This window comes from Vespa mandarinia, chromosome 2 (assembly GCF_050613455.1).
Source record: "Vespa mandarinia isolate Hongniang chromosome 2, ASM5061345v1, whole genome shotgun sequence".
NCBI lineage: Eukaryota > Metazoa > Arthropoda > Insecta > Hymenoptera > Vespidae > Vespa > Vespa mandarinia.
The window spans coordinates 135,952-158,300 of NC_140811.1; the positions used below are offsets into that span (position 1 = coordinate 135,952).

A 22,349-nucleotide genomic window follows, 5' to 3' on the forward strand; every position below is an offset into this window, starting at 1 on the left:
TCCAATTAAGGAAGCTAACTAATATAAGAAGAACAGACAATAAAACTAATATATCACCAAACTTGAATCGCAGTTTATACCTTTTAATCGAGCAATTTTCAAGCAAATATTTCGTTTTCTATATCGTGCTCTTGAAAGTGAAACTTTTGCGACGAAGATATGAAATACGATATAGCATAAAACAATCAAAATCCAAGTTGTATCGTATCGCCGATGTCTCGTAGAGATTCTTCATTTCAGAATCTAGAATCCAGCTCTACGAGAGAACATCTTCGTCATCTCTGTAAGAATATAAAGGTTCAATAAATTTTTATATTTTCCTTAAAACATGTCTTTGTGAAATGGACAAGAAAAAAAGCAATATACATGGTACTTTCATTGATTTTATGTACGATGGCTGCGAATGAACGATCATTATTATTAGACGAGGAAAGTAGAGGATAGCGCATGTTTGTTAGTCGGAAATATCTTTTGTTTTTTTATTTTTATTATTATTATTATTATTATTATTATTATTATTATTATTATTATTATATTTTTTTTTATTCACTCATAAATAAGGCCAAAGATGCGTAGAAAACAATCATAATATCCGCAAGGATACAGGATGAGTCAAATCCTGCGGAATTAAATAATGGATTTAAAGAGAGGACACTTAAAGAGCACGCAATGTTTGTAAAATACGGAAACTTTGTTAGGAATACCTTGGTAGACTGCACATTTCGCATATTGAAAATTCTGCGCTGTTGATAAAAGTGCAATGAGGGCAAGTCCACAATTCTTGATCAGCGGACGAATTTGCAGCAGCAGCTTCTGTGCCAACCGCTACGCTAGTGCTAGCTGCTGTTGCTGTTCCTCCTGCTGTTGCTGCTACTGCTGCTGGTGTTGCTGGCAAGGAAGAAGATGATGATGGTCTGCTGATCATGCCGCTATTAAATGGTAATTGAGTAACTTGCGACGTAGATGCTGCGGTCGCCGATATCAATTGTTCCACCGTGGCCCAATGTTCCGAACGTGCCCATTCCATTGCCATTTGTTTATCTTTATTGCGTACGGCTTCGAGCAATGGTACCATGTGATCCTTAAATTTGACCAAAATTCATTTCTACATTTGACACAGATCGTCCTAGAGATTAATGTTCAAGAAATAACGTGTACCTTCATGGGTAACATATCCATAGTGGTGATAAACAATAGCAAATGAAAATCTGATATTGCTTCCAAAAATTGGTCCGAGTTAAATTGTTGCATATAGGCGCACAACGAACGAAATTCTTGAACTTGTCCATCGATTAATCTGTAATCCAATGTTCATACATACGTTATTATATTTTTTCTCAAGTGAGATATTATCGGAAATTACCTGTTTTCGATAAGGAAAGGAGTAATGTCATCGTTCGCATAAAAAGTAAATTGAGGAGTGAGAGGCGTGGATGCGGGTACGTCCACTAATAAATATTCCACGGGAAGAGGTCTCGCTAGCCTCGGTACTTCGTTACCATAGCTGTCTTTCTCCTAAAAAGAAAATCAGAAGGTAAAATGAATATCAGAAGAGATGAAGGATTTTATAAAACGAAAGTGAAAGGAGGGCGGGGGTGAGGACCGTGCGGTCAGGCGGGAAAAAGTTGTAATCGAATCGAATTTTAAGACGAATTCAACGACGTTGAATAGACGAACATGAGAAAGAAGGATCGAGAAAGGAAAATGAGAAAAAGATTCGAAGAAGGGCCGATGGTGTCGCCCCAATGCGAGGAATCGTCCAAGTGACGTACGCGAAATATCACTGTCCGATTGGTTAATAGCAAGAGAAAGGAGAAAGAGAAAGGAAGATGGAAGGATCGAGACAGAGAGAACGAGGGTGAGAAAAGGAGAGAGAGAAAGAGCAACAGCGTAAGCGGAGGAGTGCGCGGCTGTGGTGCGTGTGTCGGTCGGTCGGTCGGTCGTCGCCGCTATGCTAGTGGTTAGTTTAGTGAACCAAACATCATGATGTGGCAAAACGTTCTCACGAGCTAAAAGCTGGAGCAACGCCGCGTTAACCGGCGCGCCGTCGTTATGTTATCCACAATAACTCACGAGGTTCGATAAAAAGCGTAAACATTGTTAAACGCGAAAAGTACAAACAAACAAACACAAGCAAACAAAAAAAAATCCCTGCGACTAGAGTTCCACGGCAAGGAAGACGACGACGACCACGGCGACGACGACGACGGCGACGGCGACGACGACGACGACGACGACGACGAGGACGACGACGACGACGACGACGACGACAAGGATAAAGACGACGACAAGGAAAACAACGTACGGTCACCGGTATAACGACGACGACGACGGCGACGACGACGACGACGACGACGACGACGACGACGACGACGACGACGACGACGACGACGACGACGACGACGACGAAGACAACCGCGACGACAACAGTGGCAGCGACGACGACGACTCATTCGTGCTTCTATCTTCGCAAGTGGGATTCCGCACTATGTCAGTCCCGATGTAAATTAAAGTTGTATCGTATGTGTCGGAGTGAGAGAATTACGCAAAGAAGATATAACCACCCTTACAACGATATATATCTTGGAAGTGACGAGTGTCAACGATCAGCCTCCATCGCGCGGTAAGGAGACGATCACGAGCGTATACACGGTACGAAGCATTTAGATGATTCTGAATAGAAGACGCTCTTATAAGAGAAAGAGTCTATCTCCTCTTTCTTTTTCTATGCATATTGCGTATAATGAGAATAAGAGAGGCGAAGAGAGACGGGAAGAGCGAGCATGTATGAACATATACGTCTCTACGTAAGCGGGAAGGCAATATGGCGCGCGGGCGCGCGTAAAATAGCGACGGGAGGGGGAAGAGAGGAGGGAGAGGCGAGACGAAGCGCGCGTAAGCGACACGACGGAGGAGAGAAGAGGAGGCGCGTTCCCGCGGATTCCCTCGCTGCGCTGACACGTAGTAACTACTTTGTGAATTTCTTTGTCGTTTAAGAGACAGAACGTGCCGACCGATAAGTTGCGGGAATTCGCCCATCGTCCGATTCGCGATCGTCTATCGGCTTGTCTCTCTCACTCTCTCTCTGATTTCATTTCTACTCATGCGATATGCCTGCCTGCCTGCCTGCCTACGTATACGACGAGGTATTAGAGTAGCAGAAAAAAAGTGCGGTACTCGATACGTTCTTCCCTTATCGGATCTCTCCTCTTCGCCCCTTCTTCTCGCGTTAGGCATCGTCGCGTTAAACGAATGGCGAGTACCAAGTGACTTGGGCGATTCGAATCCTACTTGTTTTTCCCCCTCCAAATCCTATTCCTTTCTCTCTTTCATGTTACTCTACACACATAAGTGCGCGCGCGCGCCAACACTACTCTCTCTCTCGCTCGCTCGCTCGCTCGCTCGCTCGCTCGCTGATACTCTCTTCTGGGATAGCACTGTGTAGCTTTTGGCGCGATTTCACGCGCACGCGCTTTCCACGCGTGTAAAAAATGTCATTTTTCGATCGTTTGTGCCGATTTGCTTTCGTAACGAATGACTTCGTCGACGAATAGACTGTTCCGTGATAGACGATGAGTTCTTCTTCGAACCTTCGAACAAGATATATAATTTAGTTTGTACGTCGAACGTGAAACTGGGATTCGTCGATGATAATTCGAAAAAATTCTTTATACGTTTTCCTTTCTCGATATAGATCTTCGCAGAAAGAGAGCAGTTCTTCGTTTTGCCGCGGCCGCCGACATGTGTTTACGAGAGCGATGCACGTGGTCGCACGCCGTCGTTCTCTTCTATCGTTCGTTTGAGAAAATATATAAATCGGAATAGTCTTAAATTAATTATAATAAAATAATAAAAGTGTTCGCGTAAAACTGTTCCGAGACGTTCTAAAGAATATGATCGTCCTCGCCGGAAGGGACACATATAAAACGATTCGAAACGCTCTTTGGATGCCAAGTTTGAACGAACAAAGAATGGTGATGCGCTACTTTTTTCTTACTCGTACAAAAAAAAAAAAAAAAAAAAAAAAAAAGAAAAAAAAAAAAATAAAAGTGAAACTCGGTGATTTATTTTCGTGCAAAATAGTACATATAAGAATAAAGTGAAATATACTGTAACACTGCATAAAAAGTATTTCATCAAAAAGAGCCATTTTTTTTTTTCTTGGTACTCTAAGTCTATTAAGTTTCTTATTTCACATTAAACTAATTAAAAGAAGAAAGAAATAAGAATGATCATCTTTGGAGCAGATATCGATCGTATAAATATAACGTGTACATAATAGAGTTAGTAATTTTTAAAAAATTGCAGATAAACACACTACATTTTATATAAAGAGAGAGAGAGAGAGAGAGATTTTATCGTTGAATAACCATCGCTGTCCTTTCTGTGATGTTGTTTATACTACATCTCTCTATCTAAAGAATGAAACCTGTGACAAGACTTTTCATTTTTGTTAATAGACATTTTCTATGCACTGAAATTATTTCAAGTCACTTTGGACTCCATCGAAAGGAAAAATGTCATACCTTTGCTTTGCGATACAAAATCTGATTGATCCAACTAAAAGAAAAGAAAGCAAATAAGTTTGTTTGATATATGTATATATATATATATCTTCATTTTCATCGACCAATAGTCGACATTTTTTCCTTTCGATAAGAAAAATTTCTCTAAACAGCCCCTTGTCGTTTCCTTCTATATGATTGCATTAAAATAATGGAATGTCGTTGTACTTTCAGATGTTGGATCCAAGCGTATTGACTGATTTGGAGGAGCTGACGCTTTGCAATTATTGCAAGCAGAAGTACAATGATGCCGAGCAATGTCCAAAATACCTTAGCTGCAAACACTATTTCTGTTTGCGTTGCATAGAAAACAATTTGTTAAAGGGGCGCGATCTATTCTGTGCGCACTGTTGGAAGAGGACCGATCTCGGTGATCAAGGACCTGATGCTTTGCCGACTCATTCTCCGCTCCTTGCCCTAGCCAACAACTTGTCACATTTAAAGATCACGTCGAACAACACGTCCAATAAATGTGTCGACAAAGAGAGAAAGGTACAATAAAGCGCGTAAAGCAAAGATATATTGCGTCTATCGAAAAGAGTCCTCTTTAGATTTAGAAATCTATCGCTGTATTTGGTTTTAGATTATGGGCCCGCTTGCCTTCATTAACATTATTCTTAGATGCTTAAAAACAAAATTCTTGGGCACATATGTGCATTATAAAGAGAGAGAAAGAGGGAAAGGGAGGGAAGAGTAACGCGCAAGTTACACGAAGCCATATCGAGAAAAAGATTCTCGTGGTAATAGGATCACATTATACGACGTTACTTTTTCCTTTGCGTGGTGGCGCCGCACTTTGTCCCTTTGCTACGTTTTCACGCTGTTTTTCATTTTTCGACTATTGACCTTTTTCTCCCATTTCTTTCTCTTTTTTTGTTTTTGTTTTTTTTTTTTCTTTCTTTTTTTCTCCACAGCCTTCTTTTACTAAAACTTTATTCGATCGTCAAAGAAGCAAATGTACTTATAAGATTAATTTCTTTGCAGAGTGAAAATTGTCACACTCATGGAATGCCTTTGGCTCTTTGGTGCGCAACATGCTGTACGGCACTTTGCAGAGCGTGTGCAACGCCTCAAGAACATCCGGGACATCAGATTAAGTCGCAAACCGATGCCAAAGAACAACTTATATCCGATGTAAGTAGTAGCCTCTCCCACCAACCTCTTTCTTCCCTCCCTCTCTGGTAGAAAATAATGATGTACGTAAGGTGGTATCATCGTGCATTGTGCACCTTAATTTCGAATAACAGAGACTTGGCAAAAGGTCTTTCAACAACGACAACTTGTTGTCGATAGGTCCAATTGGAACTAGTCGCCATGGGGAAGCTGTCGAACGAGATACAAAGACTGGCAATGCAGCAACGAGAATTCTTAATAAAAGTATTAGAGGCATGCGTGACGCTGAAGACACACGTGGAAACGGATCTACAAAATGGCTGGAGTCATTTTCCAGAAATTACGGATGCTCGTGAAACTTTAGGAAAAGCAAAGGCCAGTTTGTCGATGACCGATAGCCCTAGCGACGTTTATAGCTTGCACTCACAATTGATCGTCGAGAAGCAAAGGTTGCAATCCAAGTACCAAGAGATGATGTTGCAATGTCAATTGGACGATCTGATAGGAAATTCCGGAGTCGTTTTCGACTTTGCTCTTTTGAAACAAGCGTTGGCGGGTATACATACGGGAGAATCGATCGTATCTCAAACGTCGGGCAATGGCGGTAGATTGGCCAATCATCTAACGGCTTCGCAAAATCCTATACTGTTCCTCGCGAATTATTGTATGTCGCAGTTATACTCGAGACATCTCGTTAGCAAGCAACACATGCAAAATGGCTCGATCGAATATCATTCGGGTATGATGGGCCCGCAACAAGCTCCACCTGTTCACGTTCATCAAGGTCCACCACAGGCGTCTCAAAACAATCCTCAGCAACAGCAGCAGTCGCAATCGCAACAGCAACTTCTTATCCCACCCGGTTCGCCGTCCGTAAAGCCCGTTCCACCTGCACCACCTAACGCCATGTTGCATCCGCAACAACAGTCGACGTTTATGCCAGAAGCAGTAGGCGCTAGCGGGGCAAGTTTGGTAGCCGTCCACTCGTCCCCTCAACAACCACCGTCCACAGGGATGGCGGCGTCTCTTCGTGGCCCATCCAATCCCTATCCGCTTTATTACTTCAACATAGAAGTCAATGGATCTCCTCACGGCCGTATCGTTATCGAGGTGAGACCTGACGTCGCGCCAAAGATGGCGAAGAATTTTAGCGTATTAGCAACCGGTGAGGTTGGAGTCGGTTACAAGGGATGTACGATATTTCAATGCTGGGAAGGGGAGTCGGTGATAACGGGAGACTTTGAACTTAACAATGGTCGAGGAGGCAGGAGCATATTCGAAGATGGGTACTTTATGCCAGACGACACAAAGTTTCCAGCGGTCAGAGGAACCGTGGGAATGAGAAGAACGCAGAAACGTCATGATAATCTCGGCATGGTTGGCTCTCAGTTTCGTATCATCCTACAAGAAATGCGAGGATTCACGGGAATTTTTGGCCACGTCGTGGAAGGGCTCGATCTAGTTGAAAAGATATCAACGTTTGGTGATCAGACTGGCAAGCCTACTAAGAATATTCTAATTACGAACTGTGGTAAATTGTAACGGCTTCTCCATTACGTTTGGTACCGAATGGTAACGAATACCTAATCATACCTTACGTTTTTTCCCGTTCTAGGTAAACTAAAGGAAGTGTCGCGACGGTGTCACCGAGAGAAAATCAAAAAAAAAAAAAAAAAAAAAAAGAAAAAAAAAAAGAAAAAAAAAAAGAAACGGGCTTCTTATGCATATTCCTTTTTTTTTTCTCACCTTTTTTCCCCCCTAGGTGCGATATAGGGAAGTCTTATGGACGATAATATGTATGGAGAATTATGCGCGTAATGTCTAACGAAAAGATATTATTAAATCTCCATATGTAAATTCTCATTGGAAGACACCGTCGCGACATACAGTTCCAAATAAATCGCGATGCTCCGTATGAAATCACACAACTTAATTAACTATTTACAATAGAATCTAAAGATGTTGAATCTATTTTTAAACGTGGACGCGTTAGAGAAAATGATGCTGCTACTACTACTACTATTACTAATAATAATGGTGATGATGACGACAACGACGGGGACGACGACGACGACGACGACGACGACGACGACGACGACGACGACGACGACGACGACGACGACGAAGATGGCGAAGATGATGACGATGACGATGACGACGACGACGACGACAATTATGACGATGATGATAAAGATGAAAGAGAGAAGAAAAAAAGAAATAAATACCCATATTTTGCTATTGATCGGGAATCACGAAGATTCTATGTCTACAATAACGACGATGATCGACACATACGTACCTCAGATCGATCGTGATATCGATACGACTTCTAGCTGTACGGTATTTGTTTTAGAAGAGGTTCGACGTTTATTTTTGGCTATCGGCGTATTGCTACGTATAGTTTATAGAGCGTATCGCGCGCTGCGAAGTTAAAAGTCACGTATTATGTCAGGAAGAAAGAGAAAGGTGACAGCAAAACTTCGGTGTGCGCTTCTAATGTCTTAGGTCGTAGATAGTATAAATCGTGTAAACGGGAAATAACTAAGAAATCTTTTTTTTTCTTTTTTTTTTCTTTTTTTTTTTTTTTTTTTTTTCGTTTTGTTTGTTTTCTTAAGACAAACGTGCTTACGTGTGTATCTTTTGCGTACGCACGTAAACACGTAAATCAAAAGAAAGCACATAAAGGTCGGGGATTAAAATAAGGGTCGAAAGACGCGCTTGACTTCGAATTATCCGGTAACTGTGATTCCGTACGCAGGATCGTTTTAGAAGTTTAACAAAAACTATCGAACGATACGTAGGCAAGTTAAGAAGACAATTCCGTTTCGTCGTCTTATAAACGATCGCGTATCGTTCCATTCCGGGAGGAAGAGAAAGGAGCCAAAAGGGAAAAAAGAAAAGAATTATTTGGGGATTAGACGTGTACCGAATAGCATAGAAGGAATGATAAAGAAATGTTTTGGGTCCCACCGAGAGAGGCTCCAAGAGATTATTCCCTTTTTGCTCTTTCTGTCGACTAGTAAAGTCGTCGTAAATTAACTGTATTTAAGGTTAGATCTCAACATGCAAATGTATACAAGGCCTAACTACTACTATGTAGACCGTAAGCCTCATCGTCTGATCCAGAAGACAAAACGAGTGGAATTAATGGATACATACGTACAAAAACACACACACACACACACAGCAGACAGACACAAGTACGTAGATATATACGTACACGCATATATAAGGTCATACACACGTATACATATTAAACGAAATCATTCCTCGATGCTGTATATCGAAGTATTACGATAATGTAATGCGTTATAGTATTCGTCTAAATCCACGTAAAATCCCATCGTTATATATCGTACTATCTCGTGTACAACGCGTGCGAGTGACGCGTTTCTAAAAAAAAAAAAGAAAAAAAAAGAAAAGAAAAAGAAAAAAAGAAAAAGAAAAAAAAAGAACGTGTAAGAACGAAATGTGCATTAAAATGGCAAAGCACATTACTCTCACACGTATGTAGGTACATATATGCACGCCCTCGTCGTCGCGGTTGCCTTTTTTGAAGAGAGCCTCATTCGATGTTGAACTTGAAAGTTTTAACACTTGTTGATTAGCTGAATAATGCGTCGCGTGCGATAGGAACGCATTATCGCGGCGACGAACGAATGTAAGAGAGAATTGCCGTTAGAATAATTACATGAAAGAAGAAAGAAAAAAAAATAAGAAAAGAAGTTACACGCATACAAAAAAAAACAAACAAACAGCAAGCACGCACGCAGGCACACACACACACACACACACACATACAAGAAATACGTACGACGATAAGGAGGGTGCTCGTGCTCTCGAGTAAATTTTTCTCGTTTCGGTGCAAAGAGACAAAGCGAAAGCCGAATAATAGTATAGAGTAATTTTTTTCTCCAGCTGAGAAAAAACATACGTAAACAAAGTTCGTATATATCACCGAAACGAGCGAATGCTACAAGGCCCACCTCTATATACACAAAGTGAAAAAAATATCCCACACGCGCGCGTATATATACTACATATATTTTTATGAACGTGATGAGGTAACAACGCATAGCTTGTAATATCGATCTTAAATGACCGACATTGGTTTACCCTCGCCCCTCGCGTTCGAATTAAAAACGATTGAGCGGCTATAACTCTTATTAAGTTTTTCCTTGCGAATCTTCAAATTCCTTTTTCCTACCTCTGTATCTCGTGTCCTCTATCTATCTTTCTTTACAACGACTTTCTTTTTGTTCCTTATCTGTTAGTCTGTCTGTCTTCTATCTATCTATCTATCTATCTATCTATCTATCTATCTATCTATCTATCTATCTATCTATATATATATCTCTTCTCTTCCCTATCCCTACCGCTCCATTCCCCCCTCTCTTCCCTTCCACCTATTATGTTAAGGCGTAATGAGCATTATAAAAAAAATCGAAATATTTTGTTTATAGTCTACGGTAAGCGTATATCCGTAGGGCTCTCGCTTAAACAATTTTATTATTTCATTATACATGCGTACGAGATGAACGTTCGTTACCCAACTTAAATGTACTTTTAATCGATAAATTTTGAGTTATAAACTGTTTCTCCCTTTCAAAGTTTGTGAGTAATTTTAAATACATTATCCTTTACCTACCTCCACGAAAATACGTATACAAAGATACGATTGTGCGAGCGAAACAAGCCTTTAAGAGTATAATTAATTGTTATAAAGTTAAATAATATAAAGTTACAGACTCACCTTGTAGAAAACATCTGGAACATATTGCTTATCGGTCGATTCGATTACATAACCCAGTTCCGGTGCATCTTTCGTAGGAACCAAACATGCATCGCGTACCAGTGCAGAACATTGATTTGATACTTGATAACCTTCCATGTGAACCTGATTTTTATCATCGCCTGCAAATAGTAAGATGTATTATTTATTATTGATCCGTACACAATGAAATAGTAATTTTTTTCTTTTCTTATTGTAAGCGCAATACGACAATGATACAATATGATATTTTCTGAATTTACCTGTAACGCAAACAGTTACGAACTTAGAACCAAAATAACCACTGGGTGAAAAACGACAAGGATTAAGAAATTGATTTTGGAAGTACCCTGCCATAATACACTCTTGCGCCGATAAGAAATGGCTCTCTATATTTCGGACATGTTTCACCTAAACACATAACGTATTATATATATATATATATATATATATATATATATATATATATATATTATAAAGTTTCATTATGACCGACGATAGTTATGAATCGCTATGATAGGTGTTACGGCTACGTATAATGTTATACCGTTCCTTTCTTCACATCATCGGCTATGAGATCCGTGAATATCCATCCTATTCTCTTCAAATTGAGAGATCGAGCTAATTCATCGACCAATGTTTCTTTCTCGTCTGGCAAAAGTTTTATAGAATCCTTTGTACTTTCCTAAAATATGCCAAAAGTTTATACGATTACATCTTCAAGTGGATTAATATTATTAATAGACGATTTAGTTGATATTTCATTTTATTTCATAATATTATCATACTCACCTGCGGAGGTTCATATATAGCTGCGACAACTGCTCTAATCCCTAATGGTACATCCGTGTGTATCTCATACCGTCCATATAAATATCCAATACGTTGGTGACCAGTACTTCTCCAGTAATTCAAAAAACGTTCGACTAAACTAGCATTCTCAAACATGACATTGTCTATGTGACGGTAAGTTTGACGATTCAAAGTAATAGAACTAGGTTGACACTTGCTACAAATACCCCTAGGCCATGGAGGATGATCTTTGCAACCAGTCTTTACTCGGCAGCATATGTCGTCTAATTGTATAAATTTGCCCCTAGAAAAATAATTGGAAAAAATTGAATTCAATATAATGTTATCTTTTATAATACAGAGTTTTTTACCTATCGACCCCGGCAGTGAGTTTCCTGAGATACGAATGAAAGGATAAATGTTTGATATTTTGTTCCTTCATATAGAGTTCATCGAACGGTTCCAAAGGAGAGCAGTGCACGCAACATCCATTTACACCATGACGACAACTTTACAAGAAATATATTAATGCATATACGTACACAAAAACATATATATATATACATACACACACATTTCTTCTTTCTCCCTACAACAGATATATCATCTCCATTTACTTACAGTTTTTCGTCGCGTTTTCTCTGTATCTTTCCGTCGAGCTTCCACAATTGTTCATCTATGTCGTCTTCCGGCACATTTGGCAGGCTACGAAGCGAACCGATCACATTTGAACTTTGCACAACACGATTTGTATTGTTTCCTGCATCGGTCTGTCCTATTTCATGTTTCAAGCGTTAATATAGATTTCCATAAAGTTAAAGTTATAAGATATATATTACAAACCTCCAAAAGAATTGTGTGAATTATTACTGGCAGATGGAGTATTCCAAAGCTGTGCACCGTTAAATGGTACAAGGTAGAGCATATCGCCGTGCGAAAGACCTATCTCGGACAGTGTTTTGCTGCGAGTACTTATGATTTCATCTTGATGATTTCGTTGCTTGTAGAGCCCAAATGTGAAACTATTCAAGTTGAAAGCGTTAAACACCTGAAAGAATATGACCAAACAAAGGATTCGTTACTCCGATATATACGAGAAGAATAATGAAAGATTAAAAGTCCTGTTAGATAAGTAATACAAACTTTTTCAAAGAGCGTAAAGACGATATCCGATAAATAGACATCCACGCGCTTTGTCCCTTCAGACGACTGCACTCGTAACGTCTAAAAATGATAATGAAACGCACACATATAAACAATCATTTAATACACTTATTACTATTTTGTTAGATAATTTAAAATTCTTTGAAGAAAAATGACAGCATGGACGAATTTCTTCTATGTAAAATTTTTTTTTTAACAAGATATAACAAACGGAATAGAATATTTGGAAATAAAAATATTTCATTGTTGTTAAGTTATACGCGTACGTATATTTAATAAGATAAAATAAACTTTGAAAAGAAAATTTCGGATCGCGCGAGATGACACAAGGTTTTGGAATTTCTTATACGGTACTGTAACAATAATAACCGCGTGGAACGGTCCTCTTTTAATTACCACGTATAGGAAAAAATAAATTATCATTTAGTCAGAAAAATTGGAGATGCGAAAAAGCAATTAACGAGTGACATGCACTTTTTTGAAATCTTAACCATTTTCTTAAGGATCAACTTACGATTTGTCTTGATTTTGACATTTCGCCGGTGTTGAGTGAAACATCAGCTGTTCAATCCGTTGTTCCTCTTGCCTGGGCAAACGCAAAGTCAGAAAATTCCCTAAGAAGACGCGAAAAAATTGTCGAGTCAACGTTCGATACCCTAACCTCTTGGCGCTCGCTTGTTTAACGGTATTAGTCGTATTTCGGTCGAGATTCGAAACGTTTTATCTTTCGAAAGAACGTTACTCTCGATCGGTCCTTCCCAAATAAATTCACCTTCGTTTAAAGAAGAAAAGAATAGTCCCGTGAAGCGCACCGCGTCTAGCAACAAAAGCCCGCGTTTCGACGCACGTCCCCGTCCAAAGAAACCAAAGGAGCACAACGGTCGTCACCAAACGGTTACCGTCCTGCCACTGTCAGCGCTAATCGTACGCAGCAGCCATCACGATGACGGATAGAAAAGAGGTAAGTCCTATGCTTCGCGATTCTTTTATTTTTCTTTTTTTCTTTTTTCCCCTCTTCTTTATTCCTTTATCTTTTCTTCCTCCATACACTTTTACTCGATAGAAAAGCTTTCGAGATTTTTCTATTCTTTATCCGTATTCTCAGGGCGCTACTTCGATTTACATATCTTACTTTTCTTTGCCAGACCAATTCGTAGCTCCGCGCGATAGTATGCAACCCTCGTTACCGATCGGTAGATAGGCTTTCAGACGGAAGGTGCTCTTCGAAACGTTTATCTTTTTATCGCTACTTGTCGCTCCTTCCCTTCGACTTAGGAAGGAGAAATTTAAAGCAACGACGCCTTCTTTATCGCCTTTCTTCTCCCATTTCATTACACGGGTAGTAGTTACACTTCTTTCACATAGAAGTGCTACTACGTAAGTAAAACTACTCGTAATAACATCGATGCGAGATTAATCTTTCAATTGCGCGACATTCTTTCTTCTTATTCGTTCGATCGATCGATCGAAATTCAATCTTGCAACGTTGAATCTTATTACTTACTGCTTAATAGTTGCGTGTATTTTAATTACGAACATTTGAATTTTAAGCGTCGTTCATTCGTAATGAATATGACGGCGAGGTTACATATTTTTCTTCGTCATTTATCAAATCGCACGACTCGGTCAATGGATCACGCGAGTGAAACGATGCATTGACCTAACGTCGATCACTCTTCTCATTCGAGAGAAAAGAAAGCTAAGAAGGATGATGCAACGTGTTCTCCTTTAACTCGGATTAAGCGGCAATGCTCGTCTGTTTCGCAGCTGGTCAAGGCCGCGGTAACGTCGCTTGCCAATCACCAGGTGATCGTACGACCTTTGATCGTAAATAAAGCGGACATTGACACGTTATATCCTTGAATCCAATACATGTGTGTATATATATATATATATATATATAGCAATCGCTTCCCAACGACACGATGAAAGCTCCAAAAGATACGATGAAAATAGACTATTTTCTATTATACATTATAATCAACGAAATCTGACGTCAATCGTTTTAACCGAAGATGGATCGATCGATCGATCGATCGACCAACGATCGCGTTTGGTCACCGTGACATTGACAGTTTTTAAAGTGGGGCCACATCGTTATAGGTAGGTGAGTAGGTGGGTAGGTAGGTAGGTAGGTAGGTAGGTAGGTAGGTAGGTAGGTAATAGACAGGCGCTGCCTTCGCGCGATGACCCTCTTACCTCTTTACCGTTTCTTCCTGGCAAGAACGACTATCGCGCCGTAACGCCGTACTCGTACGGCCGTGCGAAGAGATTTCAGTTGCGAGGTCAGTTGCATTTGCTAGCACATCAGTAGCCATCTAGCGAGAGCCGGAAATCGTAGGCCCCAACTCGTTCAACTCTCATTATCGTTTATATTTTCCTACACTTTTGTTGACCTTCCTTTTGCCATTTTATCGTTTTGTATCTATACGCGTAAGATTCTGTATAAGGAAAAATCGTTCGTTCGATAATTATATATCTACCCTCGAGGTGGCTTCGAGGGATCGATAGAATCCACCTGTTAACGGATCACCGATCGATTCGAAAACGGAAAGGTAAGAAGAAGACGACGTGCGTTAAATGCGTTTCTCGGTTTCACCTTCGCGATAGGAACGCATCATCACAGAACGCCCTGTTCTCTATCAAATTCTCTGAAAAAATAATCATTCGTCTCTATGTGCGTGACATTCTTTTTTACTCGACTTTCATCCTTTTTCCCGAAACTCTCGTTGATCGGTATCGAAAGTTCCTCGAGAGAGAGAGAGAGAGAGACGAACGTTCAAATTGTCAAATCACCGCGCGAATCTCGCAGACATTTTGAATTAATCGAAAGTCAGATATCCGAAGGGTAACACGGAAGCTAGCTCCGAATATCGGCCGATCGGCACTGATTCATCTTTTTATAGATCTCGAAGAATTCCGTTGACAAAAAGCTATTCATTATCTTTGCCAATGATCAATGAGAAATAGTTAATAGCGAATTTGGATTGTTTAACACAGGTCACCGGCGAAATGGATAACACAGAGGATGTGAGGACAACGGTAGAATTGTATATTTACGATCTGACGAAAGGCATGGCAGCTATGATGTCTCGCATGTTGATAGGTAAGCGTAATCGATGAAGGAACACGATCGGCAACATTTTTTTCTTCGATGTATTTTTGTACTCGCTGTACGGTTGATGTTAGCCGCGGTTCGTGAATCATACGATGGCATCTTTCTTTCGATCCAATGACGATCGCTTCTTGCGTAGGTGTTGTGTCAAGTTGGATACGAAAAAGAGGCGATGTAAATACGATGTTAACAAATATTCTCTTTGTGACGTCAGGGAACGCGTGGAATCCAAATTTAGTTGAATCCAATGCGATGTATCGAATTGGAAACGACTAAATCCTATCTTATTTTGAGAATTCATATCGCTGCAGAGTCAGATGATCTCGACTCGATTATCATTTTCTTTAATCACTTTCGTTCGTTAACTTTTCCTCCCGATAACGATCTAATAATATGCCAAACGATGATTTTCATAATATAGACGATTATTCCGATTGAATCCTATTGTCAATTTTAATTGGAGGCGAAAAGACTTTCTTTTTTCTTTTTGTAAATAAATAAAAAAAAGTTCGAACAAAAAGTAATATAAGTTTTGGAAAGAAATCTTCTCATTAGATATTAGATATTAGACTTGGGGAACCATCGCGTAGAGGTTACTGCGTAGAAATTCACATATAATAGCGAATAATTCAGAAAGTTCGTTTGTATAATTCATCGCCAAAGTATATACGTCTGTGCGATCGGAATAGAGCGGCGAATCTTTACAAAAGCGGCATGCAGTCCTATCTTCTCCACGAGAAATTCAGGCGTCACGTGTCCGAAATTCGTTCGCCATACTACTTACTCGAAGATCTCGCTGATCTATTTTCGATCGCATTCGCCGTAATTATCCGGGAAGATTCTTTAGGATAATCGGAATTGGCATAGATTCCCGTACACGTACGTTATTTATACGCGCACGTGCGTATCTTAACGATATACCGACATAACGGAATCTACAAGGTTGATAACCGATGATAAGAAACTCATTGATCTTACCAAAGGATCTTTCTCGCTTAAATGCTATTTCGTCTTTTGCCGTCGATTTAGCCAATTTCACATCGGTATCGTTAAATTCACCTACCTCTCTCGTATTTTGCATAAACATACGCACGAGTGTAGTAAACTCGTGCGTTCTTTTGATAAATTTTTTGAACTTAATGTTTGTACAAAACGAATTGCCGATGATTTATGGTTCCGCGTGGGAGTCAAGGCGTTCGTTAAAAAGAAGAAGGAAAAAAGAAAGAAAGAAAAAAAAAAATCGTCACAATCGTGGCAAAAAGGTCGACGTCTAAGAAAAACGAATATTACACCTGACGAATTTCAATTTCCAAATCCAACGAAGACGTACTGTAATAAGAATATCGTGAACGCTAATAGCTATTTCCGCGTTAAGAAAGTAGGTCGAAGGAACGACTATGAAGCTTCGTCTCGAGGCTTCTTCGTGGAGCTTCGTGCACGTGGAGATTCTGATGCATATTTCGCTTTACGAGCGAACACCCCAGTGTACTTTATTTTCGAGACGAGAGCTAAAGCCAACGTCTCGTAGATCATGTCTTCCAACTTTAAGTTGCGTTAGCGCTCGCACTACGAGCAGCCAACTTTGTTGCTTCTCTTATTTTCTTTCGAAAGATACCAATCAAATTCATTGTCTTTGTAAAACAAGTATCAAAGTTGATAAGTTTTGATTTAATCCTTAATGTATTCGCAGGCAGACATTTGGAGGGAATATGGCATACGGGGATCGTTGCCTATGGCAGAGAATACTTCTTTGGTCCCGCTGGTATACAAAGTGTCAGGCCGGTAAGTGTACGAGCAAAGTGCAAAGGAGCTAAAGGCGACCTTTATTAAGATTACTCCCCTTCTACCCTTACAATATTTCGCGTGGTAAATAATTGGCGAGATGCCCTTAATAAATAACTCAACTATAAATAACTTTTGTTATATGGAGAAACGTTTTTTTATCCTTTGTGCATCTTTATGGACGATATTTATTTTTTATTTATTACGCACAATTTTTTCGAAAGCACTTTTTGCACGCTTCTTCTTTTCTTTCTTCTTTTTTCTTTTTTTTTTCTTTTTTTTTTTTTCCTTTTAAGATCGGGTACAGTTTTATTCGAAATTTTAATTTATTTATTACAATATATATTCGTTTTTAATTTTTATTTGAAGATTCTTTTCTCTCATTGAAATTGGTTTCTTCGTCTTTCACGTTCGTGGCTTTTCCTAAGAACGAGACGGAATGGCTCGTCGTTGGCACGTAATGTGACTATCATCGTAGGGCCCGATCGTAGTAACTCGTCACTCTGGCCATATGATACGCTAGAGACGAGCAGGTACTAAATTTGGTCTGGTCTAATCTAAAAATAATTTTCACTTTGCTTCACACACATATACATACACACGCTCTCTCTCTCTCTCTCTCTCTCTCTCTCTCTCTCTCTCTCTTTTTCACGCAAGCACATATACGTGTGCGCGCGCGCGCGCGCTCGCGTAACTTTCACTCTCACTCTCATAGCTCTTTCCCGTTCTATGTTTTACCGTTCTGACTCAACAGAGGCGAAAGCATCGCCAAGTTCGTTCATCTACGTCCGTACAAACTCGTTCCCACGTTGTGTAAAATTTCATTAGTATCGCGTTTACCGAGTTCCTCAAGTCGTGTATGAACTGCGAGTGCAAACATACGTAAATATACCCATTTTGAAAAAGAAAAATGAAGGATATCAAGAAAGAACGCTAACGAAACAGATCAAATTTCGTGCCTTTGTACGTATTAAGACATCGATAAGATTTCTCTTTCTTTCTTGAAATTCGTTCAATCAATTGTCCAAAGATTTTGGCGCGATTTTTCCAAGGTGTACAATTTTTATCTATAGTGCTTCGAATCTTCGGCAAGGGATGTACATTTCATAAAAGTTCTTTGTGCGTTCGTGATAGATTTCTAAGAAATTATCATATCTTTTCTACGTACCAAAGAGATTTTTATTTACGTGAAAAAAGAACGATACAAAGTATTATCACGTGTTATAATTTATCTTACATTTTTCGTCGCTTTCTTCCGCCTTTTTCTATCCTTTGCTTTTCATGCCACAAATGCTCACGAATCTAACGCGCGCGTTAGCAAATAGTTATTTTGAGCGTTTCACGTAGGGAAGCGTGGATTTGTCGTCGTTCTAAAATTACGTTTGCACTCTCTGGCGTATCTGAGAGCGCGCGCGCGCGCGCGCGAGGGGGAGAGAGAGAGAGAGTAGGAGGGTTGCAAGAAATTCGTGGCGGATGGATCGAGAGACGAGAAGCCAGTTTGAGAAATTGACATTGACGGAACTTGGAACGAGTCGTCTTTCTTTTATCTTGTATATTAAAAAAAAACATTTTCGGATAATTGCAGGGTGGTACGTACTTGCGCGATCCGCAAAAAGTCGAAAAGATCGGTGAAACCTATCTACCTTATTCGGTCTTCCTTGAGTACATAAACGGCCTGGGAACATCCACGTTCGCGTGAGTGTTTGGATTATATCTTGTTGCTTGATGATATTCGTGATAGAATGGTGTCGGTGTAAGAGATTTCAATGAAAAAGAAAGACACGAATCTTTTCAGGCCGGGCACGTACAATCTCTTTAGGCACAACTGCAACACTTTCACGGAAGAAGTGAGCAATTTTCTGGCGGGAAACGGTATTCCCAAATATATACTCGATCTTCCAGAAGAGATATTACAAACGTGAGTCAGATAGGAAAGATTTTTAAACGATACAGCTGGATCGGTTTTATATATTAATAATTACAATAAACGCGATGTGGTCATACACCAAAAAATAGAATATTTTTATATATATATATATATATATATATATATATAGAGAGAGAGAGAGAGAGAGAGAGAGAGAGAGAGAGAAAGAGAGAAATTTCTTTTATATTTCTAAAGTGATTGTCTCTCTCTCTCTCTCTCTCTCTCTCTCTCGAGTTTGAAAATAAATAAATCGATCGATTCGATCACACTTAGGCCAGTCGGACAAGCGCTAGGACCTTTGATAGAAAGCTTAAGTAGCAACGCAAACGCGGGTTTCACGGTAGGGCAAAGATTCGTAGAAGCGAGAATCGAAAGAGAGGCTTCGCCGGAATATCAACTTTTGAACACGGCAATCGAGGAGGCAAGGTACGCACGCTTTATCTGTCCTTCGATCGTAATCGAATCGAATTAAACTTTAATAATTATTAAATGCTAGATTGAATTCGATCGCGTTAGAGGAAAGGAGAAACGTGATAAACGAAAAGCTCGCTAAGAAGGATAGAAAGAAGAAAAAGAAAAAGAAGGAGAAGAAGGAAAAGGGAAGCAAAGACGGTACAGGAAGCGATAGTAATAGTACAGGGACAAGCTATTACACGGACATGGCAGAAAGCGAGGGTGAGCCTTTCTATCTCTTCTTTTTCTTTCTTTTTCTTTTTTTCTTTTCCTTTTTTTTCTCCTTTTTTTTTCTCCTTTTTTTTTTGCAATCCTATAAAGTTTCCTTTACATAGGACGGTCGAGTGTAGGGTCGAGAGATGATCGATAAGAATAATCGTAGGTGCAGTGAGCGAGATGCAAGCCGCGAATGGTGCCACGATGGAGATGTTGCCGTCCGATAGGGTCTTGCAAATGGAGGAGGAAGAGAAACGGGAAGAGGAAGAGAAGAAACGGCAACGCGATCCTCCTATAGTATTTAAAGACACCGTCGACGTGAAGGCGGAATATGAGGGGTTGGTCAACTGTCTAGAAGGGAAATTGAACGACGATGAGAGAACGTGCTTGAAAGAACTTCGACAGTATGTTCTAGAGAACGAGGGCTCTTGGGCTTTGGGAGATTATTTTTTAAATTTTGTGGGTAAGCTCCTTTCGAACGGTTTTCGATTTCTTAGATCGATAAAAACGATAGAATAAAATCAATCGGAATAAATTGATAAAATATGGACGATTAATAATAAATCCATTTCGTCGTCTATTAAACGTCCAGGACGCATACTTTACGACAAGTCGTTAGTAACCGAGGCAAGGGTGAAGCTCCTTGGTGTACTTTCCGTTGCCGCTTTGAAGGACGACGTGATACTTCTCCTGCATCAGGATAGAAGGGAACACATTCTCATGAATTATGCCTTCGATATAGATCGTCATCCTCCAGAAGAGCAATTACCGCTCGCCGAATTTGTAAGCGCGTAGAGTCGTCGTATCGTTCTCGTATTGTTCTCAATACTTTTTACTTGAAAAAAAGTTGATAATGATAATAATTTGAAACGAATTTGTACGTCCTAGTTGGCGAACATGTTCGAGAATTTGAGCAGTTCCGAGTGGTTACTTTACATATCCGAATGGCAACATCAGAACCAGAATATCAGCAACATAAGGGTGACGACGAAGGTGGCAGTCCACTCCTTGCTATCCAATTCGTTCGAGTTGCAAACCCGTGGTGCGGCCATCATCCATAACTTAGCCTGCAAGGAGGTAAAAACTGTGGTCTGTATCTTTCCTGTTCGATTAACCATCGTCCAAAAAGACGATGCTTTATGCTCGTGAAATTTTTCCCGATTTCTTTGAAAGAAGTTACCTAGGTATACATCATCGATTTAACCAACATAATTTTTATCGTTCGATCATTCAATATTTAATCGTTGGATTAAGGATGATTAACGATCGATTCTTTATCGAAAGAACACAGCTAAATATACCAGTTACTAATAAATGACAATCGGTAGACGAACAGGCGCCAAAGCTACGTCTCGCCGTGCTTCTTTCGGTGATTTAATGCTAATCGCTAAATAAACGCTTCTTCGTGTATCGAGAAAGGAAAAAAAAAGCAAAATAAAACGTTTGCGCTATCGAATCGAAGAAAGTGCCGCCTCCGTTTAATGGCTTGCACCTACATACCTGCCTATATATATGTGTATATATATATGTCTATATATATATATATATATATATGTGTGTGTGTATATCTGTACGAGGTTCCTTTTCGTTAGGTCAAATACATCGAAATATATCTAACAAATCCGCATATTGTATAAACATTGTACACGCCGCATATTGTGCTTCGTAATACGGTATAACACTTCGGGACTAGCTCGTTCGTAATATCTAGCTCTGTTGCTGCAAAACAGTTCAGTTGATGGATACCTTCCCAGAGATCGGCTACTATTTTTTCAGAAAATGAACAAAAGCAAAAATCTACGGAGACTTTTACCAAAAGGCAGCATTTCTAAGGTACCTATATAAAATATGTACGTAAAATATGTAACTTGAGTTCAACTCGAGTTCACTGCAGTGAATCGTTTATGATCGAAAAAAAAAGAAAAGAAAATAAATAAATAAATAAAAGAAAAGAAAAAAGAAATGACAAGGTATCCGAAAGTTTGCACGATGATATTCGAAACGTTCATATACCATATAATCGTCCCTATTAACGACATAACGATCATTTTACGGCGTAACGATCGTAGGTATTCGACGACGTCGCCGTTGAACTGACGATGGCTTTGCTACAATATTTCAATGGGAGTCCAGCTGAGGAACAACTTTACGCGTGCATGAAGTCACTGGCGCGTTTCACGCAAATCAGCGGACAGGATGTACCGCAGCTGATACAGATGATCGGACCAGAGCCAAATAAATTTCGTGGAACTTCCGAGAGAATCGACAAACTGATCGATCAAGTCAATAAGAAGTTACGTTGAGGTATAAATTTCGTTTTGTTCGGGGTCTAAATCTTTATATTCCAAATAGGATGGAGCATACGAGTGTTGTTGACTGACAGCTAAATAATAGGAGGAATTTTTACATAGAGATTTTATTTCAAGCATCTATGTGCTTTTGTAATAATTA

General features: G+C 39.7%; 3 protein-coding genes across 15 annotated transcripts; 2 read left to right on the forward strand and 1 right to left on the reverse strand.

The window, feature by feature from the left end:
• Nucleotides 1-138: 138 nt before the first annotated feature.
• On the reverse strand, nt 139-13,314 carry Npl4 (nuclear protein localization 4). Of its 4 annotated transcripts, none has more exons than XR_014981796.1 (14): nt 12,920-13,062; nt 12,385-12,465; nt 12,085-12,289; nt 11,863-12,016; nt 11,613-11,750; nt 11,242-11,545; nt 10,997-11,134; nt 10,713-10,860; nt 10,432-10,592; nt 1,364-1,515; nt 1,159-1,297; nt 705-1,081; nt 551-619; nt 139-281 (listed from the first exon to the last, which is right to left on the reverse strand). XR_014981796.1 is itself a non-coding variant. In XM_035887946.2 (14 exons), exons 2-14 carry the CDS (start codon nt 12,938-12,940, stop codon nt 257-259), a joined length of 2,043 nt encoding a protein of 680 aa, XP_035743839.1. In that variant the 5' UTR covers nt 12,941-13,019; nt 13,178-13,314; the 3' UTR covers nt 142-256. The 4 variants fall into 4 exon arrangements, 3 of the variants coding, with proteins under 3 accessions (XP_035743839.1, XP_035743840.1, XP_035743838.1); XM_035887946.2 differs by lacking the exon at nt 551-619 and adding an exon at nt 13,178-13,314 and having other exon boundaries at nt 142-281; nt 12,920-13,019; XM_035887947.2 differs by lacking the exon at nt 551-619 and adding an exon at nt 13,178-13,305 and having other exon boundaries at nt 142-281; nt 12,920-12,991.
• LOC118451427 (uncharacterized) lies at nt 1,829-9,429 on the forward strand. 5 transcript variants are annotated; one of them, XM_085655000.1, is made up of 4 exons: nt 1,829-2,652; nt 4,740-5,057; nt 5,550-5,699; nt 5,859-9,429. In XM_085655000.1, exons 2-4 carry the CDS (start codon nt 4,740-4,742, stop codon nt 7,218-7,220), a joined length of 1,830 nt encoding a protein of 609 aa, XP_085511126.1. In that variant the 5' UTR covers nt 1,829-2,652; the 3' UTR covers nt 7,221-9,429. The 5 variants fall into 5 exon arrangements, with proteins under 5 accessions (XP_085511126.1, XP_085511127.1, XP_085511128.1 ...); XM_085655001.1 differs by having other exon boundaries at nt 1,829-2,623; XM_085655002.1 differs by lacking the exon at nt 1,829-2,652 and adding an exon at nt 2,735-2,964.
• Nucleotides 13,226-22,337, forward strand: LOC118451428 (uncharacterized). Of its 6 annotated transcripts, none has more exons than XM_035887953.2 (12): nt 13,226-13,366; nt 15,406-15,511; nt 17,211-17,302; nt 18,888-18,997; nt 19,098-19,220; nt 19,503-19,655; nt 19,726-19,904; nt 20,065-20,361; nt 20,491-20,681; nt 20,787-20,987; nt 21,675-21,731; nt 21,968-22,337. In XM_035887953.2, exons 1-12 carry the CDS (start codon nt 13,349-13,351, stop codon nt 22,199-22,201), a joined length of 1,761 nt encoding a protein of 586 aa, XP_035743846.1. In that variant the 5' UTR covers nt 13,226-13,348; the 3' UTR covers nt 22,202-22,337. The 6 variants fall into 6 exon arrangements, with proteins under 6 accessions (XP_035743846.1, XP_035743847.1, XP_035743850.1 ...); XM_035887954.2 differs by having other exon boundaries at nt 20,787-20,975; XM_035887956.2 differs by lacking the exon at nt 13,226-13,366 and adding an exon at nt 14,672-14,690.
• The last annotated feature ends 12 nt before the right edge of the window (nt 22,338-22,349 follow it).

Coding starts and splice junctions, on each gene's coding strand:
- LOC118451427 (XM_035887951.2), top strand. CDS start 3,894: ATGATCGTCCTCGCCGGAAGGGACACATATAAAACGATTCGAAACGCT. Junction 3,975..4,739: donor GTTTGAACGAACAAAGAATG/GTGATGCGCTAC, acceptor TTGTACTTTCAG/ATGTTGGATCCAAGCGTATT. Junction 5,700..5,858: donor AAGAACAACTTATATCCGAT/GTAAGTAGTAGC, acceptor TGTTGTCGATAG/GTCCAATTGGAACTAGTCGC.
- Npl4 (XM_035887946.2), bottom strand. CDS start 12,940: ATGTCAAAATCAAGACAAATC. Junction 11,546..11,612: donor CTCACTGCCGGGGTCGATAG/GTAAAAAACTCT, acceptor TTATTTTTCTAG/GGGCAAATTTATACAATTAG. Junction 10,861..10,996: donor ATGATGTGAAGAAAGGAACG/GTATAACATTAT, acceptor TTATGTGTTTAG/GTGAAACATGTCCGAAATAT.
- LOC118451428 (XM_035887953.2), top strand. Junction 18,998..19,097: donor CTGGGAACATCCACGTTCGC/GTGAGTGTTTGG, acceptor GAATCTTTTCAG/GCCGGGCACGTACAATCTCT. Junction 19,656..19,725: donor ACGGCAATCGAGGAGGCAAG/GTACGCACGCTT, acceptor ATTAAATGCTAG/ATTGAATTCGATCGCGTTAG.